Source organism: Pteropus medius, unplaced genomic scaffold (genome assembly GCF_902729225.1).
Source record: "Pteropus medius unplaced genomic scaffold, Ma_sr-lr_union100, whole genome shotgun sequence".
Lineage (NCBI taxonomy): Eukaryota > Metazoa > Chordata > Mammalia > Chiroptera > Pteropodidae > Pteropus > Pteropus medius.
In genome coordinates, this window is record NW_024353517.1 from 11,590,463 (window position 1) to 11,606,486 (window position 16,024).

Sequence of the window (16,024 nt, forward strand, 5' to 3'; positions counted from 1 at the left end):
AAACACTGGCTTTAAATGATACATTATACCAGATGGAATTAATAAAATCAAAACATTCCATCTAAAAACAGAATATACATTCTTTTCAAGTGCACATGGAATACTCTCCAGGACAGATCATATAGTAGGCCACAAAAGTCAATAAATTTAAGAAGACTGAAATCATATCAAGCAGGGTGGCTCCATAGGGTAGTGGTTAGCACATCTGTTTTACACGCAGAAGGTCCTGGGTTCACGCCCCAAGTGGAGTGACAGATCATATCCCGGGTGTGCAGGCCTCCCAAGTGCACTAGTGCACTAGGCCCTGAGTACGCCAGGCCCGGGGTGCATGCCATGAGCATGTGGGAGGAGACGCCCCGCCTTCAACATAGTACTGAAGTCCTAACCACAGCAATCAGACAAGAAAAAGAAAAGATATTTGTACAGAAAGGAAGAAGTAAAATTGTCACTTTTTGCAGATGACATGATACTCTATACAGAAAATCCTAATTTCACCAAGAAACTATCAGAATAAATGAATTCAGTAAAGTTGCAGAATAACAAATATCCATAAATCTATTGTGTTTCTATACAACAACCATCAAAGAAATTAAGAAAACTCATTTACAATTACATCAAAAAATAATAAAATACCTAGGGATAAATTTAACTAAGGAGGTAAAAGACCTGTGCTTAGAAAACTATAAGACACTGATGAAAAAAACTGAAGAGCCTAGAAATAAACGCACACCTGCATGGTCAATTAATGGCCAACAGTTGGCCAACATCATGAATCATCAGGGAAATCCAAACAAAAACCACAAAATCTCACATCTGTGAGAATGGCTATTACTGAAAAGACAACAAAGAATAAGTGTTGGCAGGGATGTGGAGAAAAGGGAACACCAGTGTACTGTTGGTGAGACTATAAACTGTGCAGCCATTATGAAAAACAGTATGGAGATTGCTAAAAAATTTTTATATAGAACTGCCATAAGATCCAGCAATTATGGGTATTTATCCAAAGAAACTGAAAACACTGATTCAAAAAGATATATGCACTCCTATGTTCACTGCATTAATTACAATAGCCAATACATAGAAGCAACCTAGGTGTCCACTGACAAAGATGTGAGAGAGATACAGATATATACACAGACACACACAATGGTATGTTACTCAGCCATGAAAAAGAATGAAACCTTGCCATTTGCAACAAAATGGATGGACCTAAAAGGTATAATGCTAAGTGAAATAAGCTGAACAGAGAAAGACAAATACTGTATGATTTCACTTACATGTGGAATTTAAAAATCAAATGAACATGCAAAAACAAAACAAACTCAGAGAATAAACTGATGGTTGCCAGAGAGGATGGGGTAGGAGAATGGGCAAAAAAGGTGAAGAGGATTAAGAAGTACGAACTGCAAAGTTATAAAGTAAGTCACAGGTATATAATGTTCAACATAGGGAATATAGCCAGTAGTACCATATAATAACTAAGTACAGCAACAGATGGTTACTAGACTTATCATGGCGATCACTTCATATGGTATATAAATGCTGAATCACTATGTTATACATCTGAAACTAATATTATATGTCAACTACAATTTTTTTTTTTTAATTGATGTTTGTGGTAGGTTGTATTATTGATCCCATTTGTTGCCCTCCTTAGAAGAGGATTATACAGAACTGGCTATTGTCATGTGGCTTCACTGTCTCTCCCAGGGGAAGAAATGTACTCCTGTTATGTGATTTGCTTTAACCAATGTGCTATAAACTGAAGTGAAGTTATGTCATGACCAAGCTGAAATTTTAAGAGCTATCATGTGGCCCTGAGACTGGCATGTCTCAAAATTAGGTATTGCTCTTGCAGTTTGGGTCTCATTAAAGGAATAAAGATGAAAAACCAGAGGATCATCTCCTTAGATGCAGGACAAGCATCTGATAAAACTCAATATCCATTTATGATTAAAAACTCTCGGCAAACTAGAAACAGGATGGAACTTCCTTATCCTAATAAAGAACATCTACAAAAAATCCTATAGCTGACATCAAAAATAGTAGTGAAAGACTCAATGCTTTCCTCCAAAAAGTGAGAACAAGGCAAAGATGTCCTCTCATTACTTCTACTCCACAGTATACTAGAAGTCCTAGCAATAAGGCAAGAAAAAAAATGGCATGCAGTTTGGAAAGGAAGAAATAAAAGTCACTACTTACAGACATGATTGTCTATGAAAATCTCACAGAACCTACAAAAAGGCTCCTAGAACCAGTGAGTGAGTTTGGCAAAATTATAAGATACAAGATCAATATACAGAAATCAACTGCATTTCTATATTCTAACAACAAACAATTGGATGATAACATTTTAAAAAATCTGTTTATAGCAGTTTCGAAAATATGAAATGCTTAAGGATACAGTCTTAAAAATATGTACAAGACCCGTACGCTAAGAATTATAAAATATTGCTAAGAAAAATGAAAGACCCAAATAAATGGAGAATATGCCATGTTCATGGATTGAAAGGCTTAATATTGTTAAGATATCCATTCTCCCTAAATGAACATATAGACTAAACACAATCCCAAGCATAATCCAGCAGGTTTTTAAAAAACAGAGACAGACAAACTGATTCTAAAATTTATGTGAAAATGCAAAGGACCCAGAATTGCTGAAACATCTGGAAAAATAAGGATATAGCTGGCCAACGACTTATACTGATTTCAATTCATACTATACAAACACAGTATCAAGACAGTATAGTATTAGTGTAAGAACAAAGAGATCAGTGTAAGAGAACATAAAGTTCAGAAACAGACCTACACACAAACGGTCAATTGGAAATTGAAAGAGAAGTCTTTTCAGCAAAAAAACAAAAAAGTATGGTAAATTAGATTTCATTAGAATTTAAAATCTCCATTCATCAAAAGATGTGGTTAAGAAAATAAGCAGAAAAGCCACAGACTGAGAGAAAATCACAAAACATAGATCTGACAGAAGACATATCCAGAAGAACCCAATAATAAGCTTTCTTTACTATAAATCTTTCATTCATATTCACCCATTTTTCTATTGAGTTGGTGGGGTCTTTCTCTTATTGATTGGTAGAAGCCTTTTATACATTAAGAAAATTAGTCTGTGATATGAATTGCAAATACTTTTCCCAGTTTACTATTTGTCTTTTTACATGGCTCCTATTTTTAAATGCAAAACTATTTTACTTTTCATGTAAATGAATTGTCTCCTTTATAGCATCTAAGTCTTAACTTGTACACTGAATGGACTTCACTATTTTGAGATTATTTTTTAAAAATTCTCTTACAGATTCTCTCAGTACTTCTACTGTTTCATTTTTGTTGCATTCAAATCCTTATTCTATAGTGTTGGTGATATAGTGGTGATCATAGCTGCCTTCCAAATCCTTATTCTATAATTTATCTTAATGTAATCTAATTTAGTGAGTACTTAATTCTATTTTTCATTTTTTCTTTAATGGATAAAGGCATTTGTGGCCATTAACTTTCTCTTTAAAATAGCTTCGCTATGTTCCGTGTGGTTGGTTAAAATGTATTCCCCTTTCCATACCTTTTTATACAGTTAGTGTATAATTTCCTTTTTTTTCTTTTATATGCAAGGTTTATATCCAGTAACATGTGTATCTGTTAAATCTTCAAATTAAGATTTAGTCATCTTTATTAAATTATGATCAAGAAAAAATATATGTAATATATTATTACATGTATTATTGTAATTTTCTGTGTGTCTAAGTATATGATCAAATTTTTACAAATGTTCCTCAGACACGGGAATAAATGTATATCTTCTTTTTCAGAGGTATAAAGATCTAGTATATATCTATTAAACCAAATATATTTGTTGTATTTTTAAATTTTTATTTATGATTTTTTTGTCTACTAGATTTGTCCAACTATGATAGAGGTCTCTCCTATTACTATTTTATCAAGCTCCTCACACTTCTGTAATCACTGATGTATCTTCTATAAATTGAAATGATCACAGTTTACTTTTGACCTTAAATTCTACTTCATCTACTATTAATATTGCTATACTCTTTTTTTTTTTCCTACTCCTTTCCTCTGGTTTGCATTTGCCTAGTACCTCTTTAAGTATCACTTTATTTTCAACCCTTCTTTTTCATATTCTTTTATTTCTTACCATACAGCATATAGATGAATTTTGTGACTTAATCCAATCTGAGAGGATCCAGAGGATTAGTTTCATTCTATTTAATGAAATGACTCACATACTTGATTTTAGTCCTTTTCTCTCATGCTGTTTATTATTCAGATATTTTTCTATGACTGTACAGGCATACCTCATTTTACTGCACTTCTCTTTCCCGTGCTTTGCAGATACTATGTTTTTTTCAAATTGAAGGTTTGTGGCATCCCTGCATTGACCAAGTCTATCAGTGCTATTTTTCCAACAGGCTCATACGATTAGCATTTTTTAGCAATAAAGTATTGTTTAATTAAGGTATGTACATTTATTTTTAGACACGATACTATTGCACACTTAATCTACAGTATAGTGTAAACATAACTTTTATATGCACTGGGAAAGCAAAAAATTCATGTGAATAGCTTTATCATGATATTCACTTTATTGAAATGGTCCAGAAGCAAACCAGCAATATCTCCAAAGGATGTCTTTTTTTTTCCATGCTATTTATAACCTTTCTCCACTCCACACTATATATGGTCATCTTCCCTCATCTACATAACTTTTCCTGGTTAAGTAGCTTCCTATTAAATGGACATATATTTTTAATTCAACCAATCTCCTACTAATTAGTTGTCCTCAATTTTTCTAGTATAAACACCACCACAGTCCATCCAGTGGTACAAGCAACATATTTGTAAGTCATCTTTCATACTTTCTTCTCCCTCATCCCCATAATTAACCCATCACCAAATCCTGTTAATTTTACTTCCTAGATCACACTCATATTTGTTTGCATCTCCCATTTCTACAGCTACCATTCTAATCCAAAATAACATCAGTCCACAATGGCCAGCTGTTCTACCCATATCAACTTTGCTCCCACCACTTATTCATCTTCTTCAGTGCTGCTAGAGCAAAGACTACAAACAGGATGATGTCGCCTAAAACCCTTCAATAGATTCCCATATATTTAGGATAAAAGTTTTTAAATTAAATTTATTGGGGTGACATTGGTTTAAAAAGTATATAGGTTTCAAGTGTAAAATTCTATAATACATCATCTGCATATTGCATTATCTGTTCACCACCCAAAGTCAAATCTCCTTCCATCACCATATATTTGACTCCTTTTACCCTTTTCTATTTTTCCCCCTCCCCCTTTCCTTCTGGTAATCACTAAACTGTTGTCTGTGTCTATGAGTTTTTCTATGTTTGTTTGTGGCTTTCAGTTTTACACATTTAGGATAAGATTTAAAACATAGATCTTGAGGCCCTACATCTCTGGATCAGGACCACTTCATGCCAACCTCTTCTTTGTTATCTGCATTCCAGCTACACTAGCCTTCTCTCATGCTTCTACCACCATAATATAATAATGATTATCAGTTACTATGTGTTTACTGTGTACTTAGTGGTTTACATGCATTATGTAATCTTCACAACAAATTACATACTATTGATATTCCTATTTTATAGATGAGGAAACTAAAGCTTAGAAAAATTATGTAATTTGCCCAGGGTCTTACAACTAGTTAAGTGGCTGAACTAAAATCTGAACCCAGGTCTGATTCCTGAGTTCATTATATTTGTTTCTCCAGACTTGTACTCTTTAACCACATTTCATTTATCTTGGCACTACTGATGATGCCTTGTACATATTACCTACAGAGCAATGTTTATAAAAAGTTATTTCTGTCCACAACTACTTAAGACAAAACTTACTTTTGTTTTGTTTTGTTTTGTTCTCTAGTCTTTTATTCCTTCTCATATATTTCAGATATGGCATTCTTAAATTTCTCTAACCTATCCACTATAAAAAATAAAAAATTACATTTTCTCTAGACCTATGACTGTGGAATTTGAACTTGTTGGTAATTTTGTCAAAATATCAAAACTAGAAATGGGCTTTTAAATTTTTTTTTTTTAGGCAAAGCAACCCTTGGTTGACCTCACAGATTGCAAGGACCTTGTCAGCTTACAATCCCTTATTTTTAAATTTTTTATGCCTACAGCACCTGGTCTTCCTAGGTGGTCCCCCATCCAAGTACTAACCAGGCCTGATCCTGCTTAGCTTCCGAGATCAGATGGGATCAGGCTTGTTCAGGGTAGCATGGCCGTAGACTTAGAAATGGGCATTTAAAATAATGTTTTTGGCATAGTCAATGAATATAGAGAGAAATTAAGGCTAGAAGGGACTTTAGGGATTATTCTGATTCATAATTTTGTTTTATAAATAAACAATCTAAAAGCCCAGATAAATGAAGTGTCCTGTCCAAGTTGAGCATTAAGCTAATAGTAATGCAGGAATCGTTAACTTCCTGCCCAGTGCTTTGTTACAGCATATTCCAATCAAGTGGACAGACTCAATTTTACTAGCGTCTTTCAAACAAGATTTAAAACAAATGATAAAAAACAACTGTCACATAAGGACTCTGTTTCTAATTAAAATCATATTGATATTAAAGTTCTTATCCTTCCAAAGTGGTTATCATTTGCATTTCAAATTTAGGACATAAAGCAATAAAGAGAATACCTTTTTAGTCCATCTTTTTACTCCATTATATCCTTTGGTTACCAGCTGTCTATGAAAAAAGCTGTTGAAAAAATGAACCTAGAAGAAACATCAAATATAAGCACCCAGATTATATTAGGCTTTACCCAGATTTAACTTCAAAAGAAAATGGAAATGTAAAAATCCTTGAATACAGACAAAAAGTAAGGGAAAATTTCTTCTTTAAAATAATAACCAAAATATAGAAAATATATTAATTGGTTCACAAAATATTTTGTTCCAAATTTTCATTAGAATGACCTTACAGCTGTGGTCTATAATTAGAACTGGAATGGGCAGTAAATAGATTAGCTGAATCCAATCAAGTAGAGGAGCAACCTGACAAATCTCTCCAAATGAAGTGATAAAGTTGAAAGAGGCTATGAAAGAATGAGGTAATGATTACCTTGAACTCAAGGGATATGGACTATAAAACTAACTCCATTTGAAGGATGTAAATTTGGAGACTCTTGCTGTATAACAACTATGAAAAGATTTTAGCATGATCACTTCTAGCACTGAAAGAATTACGCTGGTCATATGGAGAATCATGTCCTGCATCCTTGGCTTCAAATTTCTGGCTTATAAAGTAGTATCGGCTCATCTGAGATAGTAAATTATTGTGGTCTTAACGCAGTAACTTTGACTCACTTGAGATAATAAAATTGTTCTCTTTTGCTGAGGTTTTCAGGATGTGGTCACCAGATCGCAGCATCAGCAGGAACATGCTAAAATGTAAATTCTGAGGCTCCACCCCAGACCTACGTTAAAACAGAAACTCTGAGGGCAGGACTCAGCAATGTGGTTTTATAAACCTTCCAGAGGATTCTGATGCACATTTGTTTTCAGAACCATGTAGCTTAAGATATCAATAAAAAAGGGCTTATAGTAGCTACATCTCAGTAGCTGTAATTCTCAAACTTTGTATGCATCAGAATCTGGAAATGCTATGTTAAAACACAGATTGCTGGGCCCCACCTTCAGTTTCTGGTTCAGAAGGTGTGGGTTGGAGTCCAAAAATTAACATTTTTATTAAATTCCCAGGTGATGGCTGATGCTGTTGGTCTGGGAACTGCCTAAGTGCCATTTCAATCCAATGAAGGTTTAGGATTAAATAAAAAGGCAAAGACAGTAAACTATACCCTTGAAAATACTTTTATGTTAAAAATCATGTGTTTAAATTTAAACTTTCTCATGATTAAGAGAACTTGACATAAAAGAAAATCTGACAGATTAGCCTCATGATTCCAATTTAAAATGCATAACAGATGTGCGATTTTAAGTGCAAAGTTATGACATTTTGTCTATATTCATAAATAGCGTTGGAATCTGAGATTCATTACATTTACCTGTTTAAATTATTAGATTTATAAAAGTTTATAAAGTACCTGGAAAGGTTTTGCTTGTTGAAATCAAAGGCTGCCCAGAAGGCAATTTGAGTGCCCAGAAATAAAAATTAATATATTAAATTTTTAAAGAGTTTCAATATGTAACTATATTTTTAACCCATTTGCCATTTAGGAAAAAAAATGTGCAGCTCACTGCTAGCATTAATTTAATTTTACATAAACACACTCTTTGAGGCTGAAGCAAATCTGACTGGTTTTCAATGTGAAAACAAAATATAAAAAACTGTTCTTAAAGTTATTTCTAAACAGAACTTATCCCTAATCCTAAGGTAACAGAAATGTATGCATAAATCAGATTCATCAAATGAATCTTCAGCTAACAACTGTTTAAGAACGATGTTAACATCACACCCAGGAATGCTACTTTTTCTAGGATTTAACATTTCAGCAATCAAGAATTACTATACTTTGCAAATAGAAATACTACTACTAAAGACAGAATGCAATAAATAGAATGATGTCATTTGTTTTCAAAACTATCGATATACTAGAGCGATGCGAAAATAATAATAAAAGTGAGATATTTCATGGCAAACTTTGGGAGTAAGGTTAGGACTATAACATGTGAGTTATTTCAGGGTGAAAACTACAGCCGCAAATGGCAAATGTGTTAAGGGAATTTTATAGTTTAAGAGAGGTTAGTTGGTATTTGAACTGAGTATCAAAGATTAAGCCAAGATAAAGTGATAATAAATACCATTTTACCACCTTTTTAAAGAGAGTAAGACTTCAATTTAAAAGCTTAAAGCGAATAGTCTCTTTTGTATCTCCCACTAAAACAAAAAGCTTCCTCAAGATATCAACCAACATTCCCACTCTGAAATAAATAAGCAGGGAACACTGGCATCATGACTTTCTTATGCAGAAGTGATATTATAGAACATATGCCCAATCTTAACACATGATCAAGAGAAAAACACACCCTTTTAAAAAATCTAAGGAATATCAAATAATTGCAAAAAGTTTTTTAAAAAAAAAACTTCCTTCAATACACAAGGACTCTCTCCTAAAGAAGAGTAAGTTTTCACTTACTTTGTCTGGGACTGCATCCATTATCAGCTCACCGTACATATTAATGACCTATAAAAAGTCAACATAAAACCAGCTTACTAACCCTATACAATTCAGAACGTACCATTCAGAATGAATAACATATTGATATTGCCAATAGTAATCAAATCTTTTAGATAGTGGAGTTAGTGAATGAGTCACTTGAGTAAGAAATAAAGAATCACTGATTCCAAAAGATATTGACTGTGAGGCCAACCGGAGGTTATTAATTATATTTTACTGTTCAACATCCTCTGCAACTTTTCCATGATGAGAACCTACAATACACTAACCTGGTCATTCAGCCAATTCTGACCATCCAGTGTTGCCAGGTCATCCATATCTAGCATGTGCTTATTGTAGAAGATACGAAAGTTGCATTTTTGATGTCTGGCCCGATAGTTTGTTATTTCCCTATTGATAAATGGCTTTCTGAAACAAAGATTTTGAAATAAAAGGTAAAATACATGAGTGCTACTCAATTTATAGCGAAGTATCTACTTTTTAATTGAGAAAGGTCATATATGACAATTTTATTTAAAGGGCTTAACTTAAGCATCATTGACAAACCTATTAGAAAAGTCTTCATTAAAGACATCTTTTAATTTCCCAAGGACATCTTTTTCACTGAGTGGGACCAAACTGCCATACTTCTTCATAACCTCATCTAGGAATCCTTAAATAAAGGAAGAAAGAAAAATTAAGATGGAAAAAATATTTTCAGCAAAGTCACTCTCTCAATACTTAACCTGTACATACCTAACACACATTTAACCTATATTATATATTATACTATAAAGAAAACTTTTAAAATTTATGTAAAAAAAATTGTAAAATAATAAATGAATCAGGCTCTCACCATTCCAATCTAGAGAGAAATGCTTGCTCTAAGGCATCATTTCGTATCGGATTTCTAAGGTGCTGATGCATTGTTAGAGGGAGAACAGCTATCTAAAACTAAAGATTGACATCTTTCAGTAGCTTAACCTTGGAGAAGAATCCTATCTCCTAAAGAGTAAAATCTAAAAGGCTTAATCATCTGATTAAATGTGTCTATCACATTTAACTTGGTAACTGAAGGAATTCTCTTTTTAAAAATCACAATTAGAGGGAATTGTTGAGATCGCTGTCAAAGTATTATTTGATAAAGGTGTGTAATTTCACATCTCGCAACAAGGGACAAATTCTAAGGCATTTTTAATATACAACTTGATAGTTATTATACTCTGAATAATGCTGAAGTACGTTTAACTCTATAACACCTGGGAGACATTTTAAAAGGGGAAACAGAATTAAAGGGTGACTTCTTGGCTAGAATATAGAATAGTCTTCAGGTCAATTTAGGTAATACATATATTCATTTTAATGACTTCCAAGAGGATCCACTGAAGAAACATACATACAAAAGCCCTAGGGAATAAGACCAGGACATTATTTCTAAGTAAATACAAAGAAGCTCAGGGAACACTTAGAGGTTCGCAAAAGTGCAGGCATGACTTGCACTATTCAGTGATGCTGAATGAGAAGAGCAACAGCCTGACTAACCATCAGTCAGACAATTAAGTCCACTAGGTTTTGATGGGAAAAATGAGGACTGTAGCATCTATTTTACCCAGCTCCCTTTCTAACTTCAAGAATTGCCTCTGCTACACATTAATACAAAATGAACAGGAAGGACTACAATAAAGTGACTATCCTGAGAATGGACAGTTTTATACAGGGGAGGGGCAAATAAAGGTGTGAAAACCCCATTTTTCCTCCTGTTAGTCTCCTACCAGAGTGGCTCCCAATTGGAATGGCTTATTACAAGAGCAATGGTTAAGGCATAGTAAACAGGAAAGAGTTGTTTGCTTAGACCTGGTTCTGGTCTAGGCTTTAGGCAAGAAAGGGAGTCCCATGTTCTGGCCTAATCAGAATAGGAGATAAAGATTTAGGGTTTCAAAACTAGGAATAGGACGTGGTTCCATACTGTAGCGGTTAGTACGTCTGCTTTACACGCAGAAGGTCCTGGGTTTGCCATGGTCCATGGTCTATGGCCATGCTACCCTAAACAAGCCCGATGTCTGATCTCAGAACAAAACCGGGTCGGGCCTGGTTAGTACTTGGATGGGAGACCACCTAGGAAGACCACGTGCTATAGGCATAAATAATAATAAAAAAATTTTTTAAATAAAAAAACTAGGAATCAAGCATATATTTGCCTATAGTGTTTACTATATCATATCTTATAGTTATCTAAGCATAGCCTTGTATCCACATGAGAGAATGAACCCAAACAGAAGGAATCTCAACATTTAAGGAACAAATTTTATATACTGTTCCTAATAACAAAAGATTATGCTTTACACCCAGCAACACTGACACTTTTCAAATAAGAAAGCAGTCTCATCTACCGTGGGAAAATGGATTCCAAACCCAAATGATTATCATGGGAAAGAGGTGTCCCTGTTAATAATGTTATTGCTCAATGCTATCGGGATTTTAAGTTGTTATAGTTTTTCCCTCTTACCTGTATTTTTTTCATTTTCAGATGATAACCATGGATTCCTAATGCAGTAGAAAGGCCCTACCTGTTATCTTCAAGGAGAACCCTAGATAACAACATCTCACTGATACACACCATTAACTCACTGGAACCAGAAGGAAAATGACAGTTAAAGAGCACTGACCATAAGCCAAGCACTAGCACATATCATTTCATCCTTGTAACTACCCAATGTGTTAGACAGTAAGCCTATGTTACGGATGGAGACAGGAAGCTTAGGGAAGTTAACTTCCACCAGGATCCTTAATTGGCATATGGCAGAACTAAGACTCTGACTGTAGGTCAGTGACCACAGAAACTGAGCGAGTTACCTCCAAAGCAAAAAATATCTATTAACAACCCAATTGATCATTTCATCTTTCCCTTTTAATACCTGTAAGCAAAGAATTACCTAGAAAACAGACTTAAAAAGAGTTACATCCATTATTCTTTACCTACTTGCTTTCATCAAACTAATGAACCAAAAAGGAAAAGTGCATTAGAATACAATTTCACTTCAAAAATACTAAAATTTTGATGTGACCAAGAAACAAGATAAAATGTTAGGGGAAAAAAAAAATAACAAAAAACTACAGAGTTTGAATCATAGTCCATCCTGCAAATATAAAAGGTAATAATATAAAAAATAAAATCTGAGGTGTTATTTTAGAAGTTAAATGACTCGTGTTAAACCAACTGTGTTAGACAGTGTTTTCTTGAGACAATATCCCACACTGACTGTGGAATAGGGTTCACTATGTTATGCACATAAGAAATGCAAATGCTTGGTTCTCCAACAACTTACAATACACATGTCAGAAATCACAAATAAGAAAGACATGAAATATCTAAGAACAAACTTAAGTAATGTGCAAATCCTAAGTAAAAAGCCCATTCCTTTAGAACTTTTATGCCTTTATAAACATGTATTTCTTAAAGATATAAGTAGCACACCACTTATTCTTGAAACTGCTTTTTTTCCATTCAATACACCATGCTGTATTTTTTTCTCTAAGTCAGTTCAAAACAATCTAGCAGTCCATTAAATGGGTATGTCATATTTTAACCAATTCCCCATTGATGACCATTTGGTAATTTTAGCTCCATAAATAATGTCCCAACTAAAACCTTTGATATAGCATGGTTCTAATGCTTTCTCAAAACAATTGCTAATTTCTGGGTCAAAGTAAATTTTTACTTTGATTTTTGTTATATACGTATACCAAATTTTAATATTTATGGAGACAAATTGGTATATTCTGAGTTTCCTATTAAACATTAAGATGTCTTATCAATGAGATCATAAAAATGGTCTCCTGTATCTGTTTTACAACTTTATTGAACTTATTATTCACATATCACAAAATTCAATCTCTTAAAGTATACAATTCAGTGATTTTGTATATTCAGAGATGTGCATATATCGCTACTACCCAATTCCATAAGTTTGCATTGCTCCCCAGCCCCCGGCAACCATTCACCTACTTTCTATCTCTATGTATTTACCTACTCTGGACATTTCAAATCAATAGAATCATAAAGTATATGGCCTTTTTTAAATCTGGTTTCCTTCACTTAGCAAGTTTCAAGATTCCCCCACAATGAAACATGTATCAGTAGTCTACCTTTTTACAGAACAATAATATTCCATTGTATAGATATACCAAATGCTATCTATCCGTTCATCAGTTCCTGGACATTTAGGCTGTTTCTACTTTTTGGCTACTATGAATAATGATGCTATGAACAAATTGTGTACAAAAGTTTTTGTGTCTGTACTTGTTTCTAATTAAATTTTTAATCCATCTAGAATATATTGTGACATAGGAATCTCTTTCCTTCCAAAACAGACAGCTAATCTAAGTACAGAATCCTAGACTTTCATATCCTCTCTCAAGTTTTTCAGCAACTCATTACTGTCATTGCAAAGCATCCAACTTGGTTTTGAAGGGAGTGACTTTCTTTTTAAGGTCATATTTCATCAGTTTATGCAATATTTAATAAAATTATGAAAGAAGTAAACTGGAATAAGTACAACCAGCTCTTGATAAATACATAAATCTGCTGTAATGAGCATTATGTGCAGTTACATTAGAGAAAGCCAGCATTCAGCATTACTATGGAATTTAATACGAGCTAATGCTATAAAAGTCAATGAAGGAAGCACCTACTACACTGTCCTATATTGATTCCTATTGTGATTGCTTTATTAATCCTGATTACTCAAGTTTAGTTCCTTTGTTGAATTTGTCTCTTTGTGTTGGCTTTTCTTGGATGTTTGGTGACAGATTCTGGGTTCATCTCTATTTGGGGAACTTGATGGGCTAGGGAAGGGCTAGCCCATGAGCAGTAGCTATTGCTACGTCTTGAACTATTTTCAGTGGGATTAGGGATGCTAAGAACCCAAAAATTCTTAGCATCCCTAATCCCTTCTGGAAATGGATGTTTCTCAGTCTTGCCAGGTGTTACACGTAATGGAGCAGGGGGAGGGGGAAATTCCTGTCCCTTCCCACCAATCTCCTGTTCTTAGGATTTCAGTCCTGTATGTCAATTACATCTTAATAATACTCGGCAGGGGGAGGGGATTTCAGATATATTCGTTGCTGATACATGGCACAGGCAAGGAGAGGTGCTTTTGTTGAGATTCCCCCAACTATTCAGTCTTTTACCATGGGTCTTCCCTTTCGTCCCCATCTCCACCATTTCCAGAAATAGGACTCGCTCAGTGTTGCACCATTTTCCTGCACTAATCTTTTCTTCTGCCGCTGGGGCTACCCTCTGGATTCTTCCCTCTACTTTCTGCCTTTGGAGAGTTTCTCAGTTTCTGTTTCACCAAAACACTGTTACTTGTTTTTGAGTATAGAGATACACATGTGTTTACTTTATCCTCTTAAACCTGGAACTGCTATTGGTTTCTGACAGCTATTTTTCACTAAGTGAAAAAAGCTTTCTTTATTCTTAGTTTTGAGATTTACACAGAAAGAAAGCTGAGTTTTATAAAGATTTTTCAGTAACTGCTGAGATGCCATGATTTTTCTCCCTTAGTCTATTAAAAAAATGAATTACATGGCAGATCACAAATGTCAATTCTGTAAAACTTTCTTCTTCCTCACGTCATGCTACAGTTTTATAATATGCCATATTCAACTGATCGTTTTTGGAAGTACTGCATCTGTAAGTTAATTGGTATTTGTGGGTAAATGCTAACTTTTTCAGGTTTATGTATAATGGTTCTGCTAATCTCAAAGTAGGGAAATTTGTCCTTTTCTATTCTAGGACAGTATAAAGAACAGAAATAGTTTTTTAATATTTGCCAGGACTCTTTACTTTGTGACTTTTTGTGAGGGAAAAACTTTTTATACATGCTTAATGGTTGGGCAAACAAAATATTCAGAATTGTTTAAATCATCAAGAAGTAACTCTCCTTAACTCCCCAGAAAAAGCCATTTGTAACAATTTGATATATCTGCCTAGATATGTCCTATACAAATATATGTACACACATACATACATATGCTCATCCTACATATGTACATGTTTCTTTTAATAAAATGGCATCTTTCTTCTTTGCGACTTGCTTTTTCACTTTATAGCTTTCAAAATATAGATCAAATTTATTCCTTAACAGTTTCATAGTATATTATTGCCTGGATGTGCAATAATTTATAATTCCATAAAAAATTTGTTTTGTTGTCTTTACTTTTTATTTTTTTTATGCCTACAGCACCTGGTCTTCCTAGGTGGTCTCCCATCCAAGTACTAACCAGGCCCGACTTTGTTTAGCTTCCGAGATCAGACACTAGGCTTGTTCAGGGTGGCATAGCCTTAGACCATGGACCATGGCTCCACTGGGGTGTGAACCCAGGACCTTCTGCATGTAAAGCAGACATACTAACCGCTACACTATGGAAACACGTCTGTCTTTAGTTTTTATGACCAGGCAGTAAATAAGTAATGTCTCTGTACAATATACTTGTACTCTTTTATGTCTTGGACAAATTGTAAGAAGAGAAATCGGTCAAAGACTGATACTGCCATATTGTATTCCAAAAACGTTTATGCCAACCTACTTCATTGGGTAGATTTTGCTAATTAGAATTTTCAAAGCATGATATAAAGACTTGAAGCCATAAAGACAGATAAATTTTACTATGTAAGAATTGAAAATTTCTGGTAAGCAAAAAGAAAAGAAACAAAGTCAGAGTACTGAAGCTTTTCCCTTTTGGGGGAGAAAAACTTAAATTCTTTTAACATTTATAATTAAAATTTAACATCTTTAGAATAATGCTAACTAAGGTATATGAAGGTAGAAATCAGTA

At 33.9% G+C, this 16,024-nt stretch overlaps 1 protein-coding gene and 1 non-coding gene across 4 annotated transcripts in view; both read right to left on the reverse strand.

Moving 5' to 3' along the window:
• Positions 1-16,024, reverse strand: part of SENP5 (SUMO specific peptidase 5) — a 43,487-nt gene that overhangs the window by 10,145 nt on the left and 17,318 nt on the right. For all 3 annotated transcript variants that reach the window (XM_039850515.1, XM_039850514.1, XM_039850513.1), the window contains exons 3-6: positions 9,752-9,857; positions 9,475-9,613; positions 9,164-9,211; positions 6,705-6,782 (exon numbers count right to left, since the gene is read on the reverse strand). In XM_039850515.1, coding sequence (XP_039706449.1) covers positions 6,705-6,782; positions 9,164-9,211; positions 9,475-9,613; positions 9,752-9,857 — 371 coding nt within the window. The remainder of the gene's footprint in view (positions 1-6,704; positions 6,783-9,163; positions 9,212-9,474; positions 9,614-9,751; positions 9,858-16,024) is intronic.
• On the reverse strand, positions 6,175-6,293 carry LOC120593167 (5S ribosomal RNA). The gene has a single exon (XR_005650312.1). It is a non-coding gene; the product is annotated as a 5S ribosomal RNA (ribosomal RNA).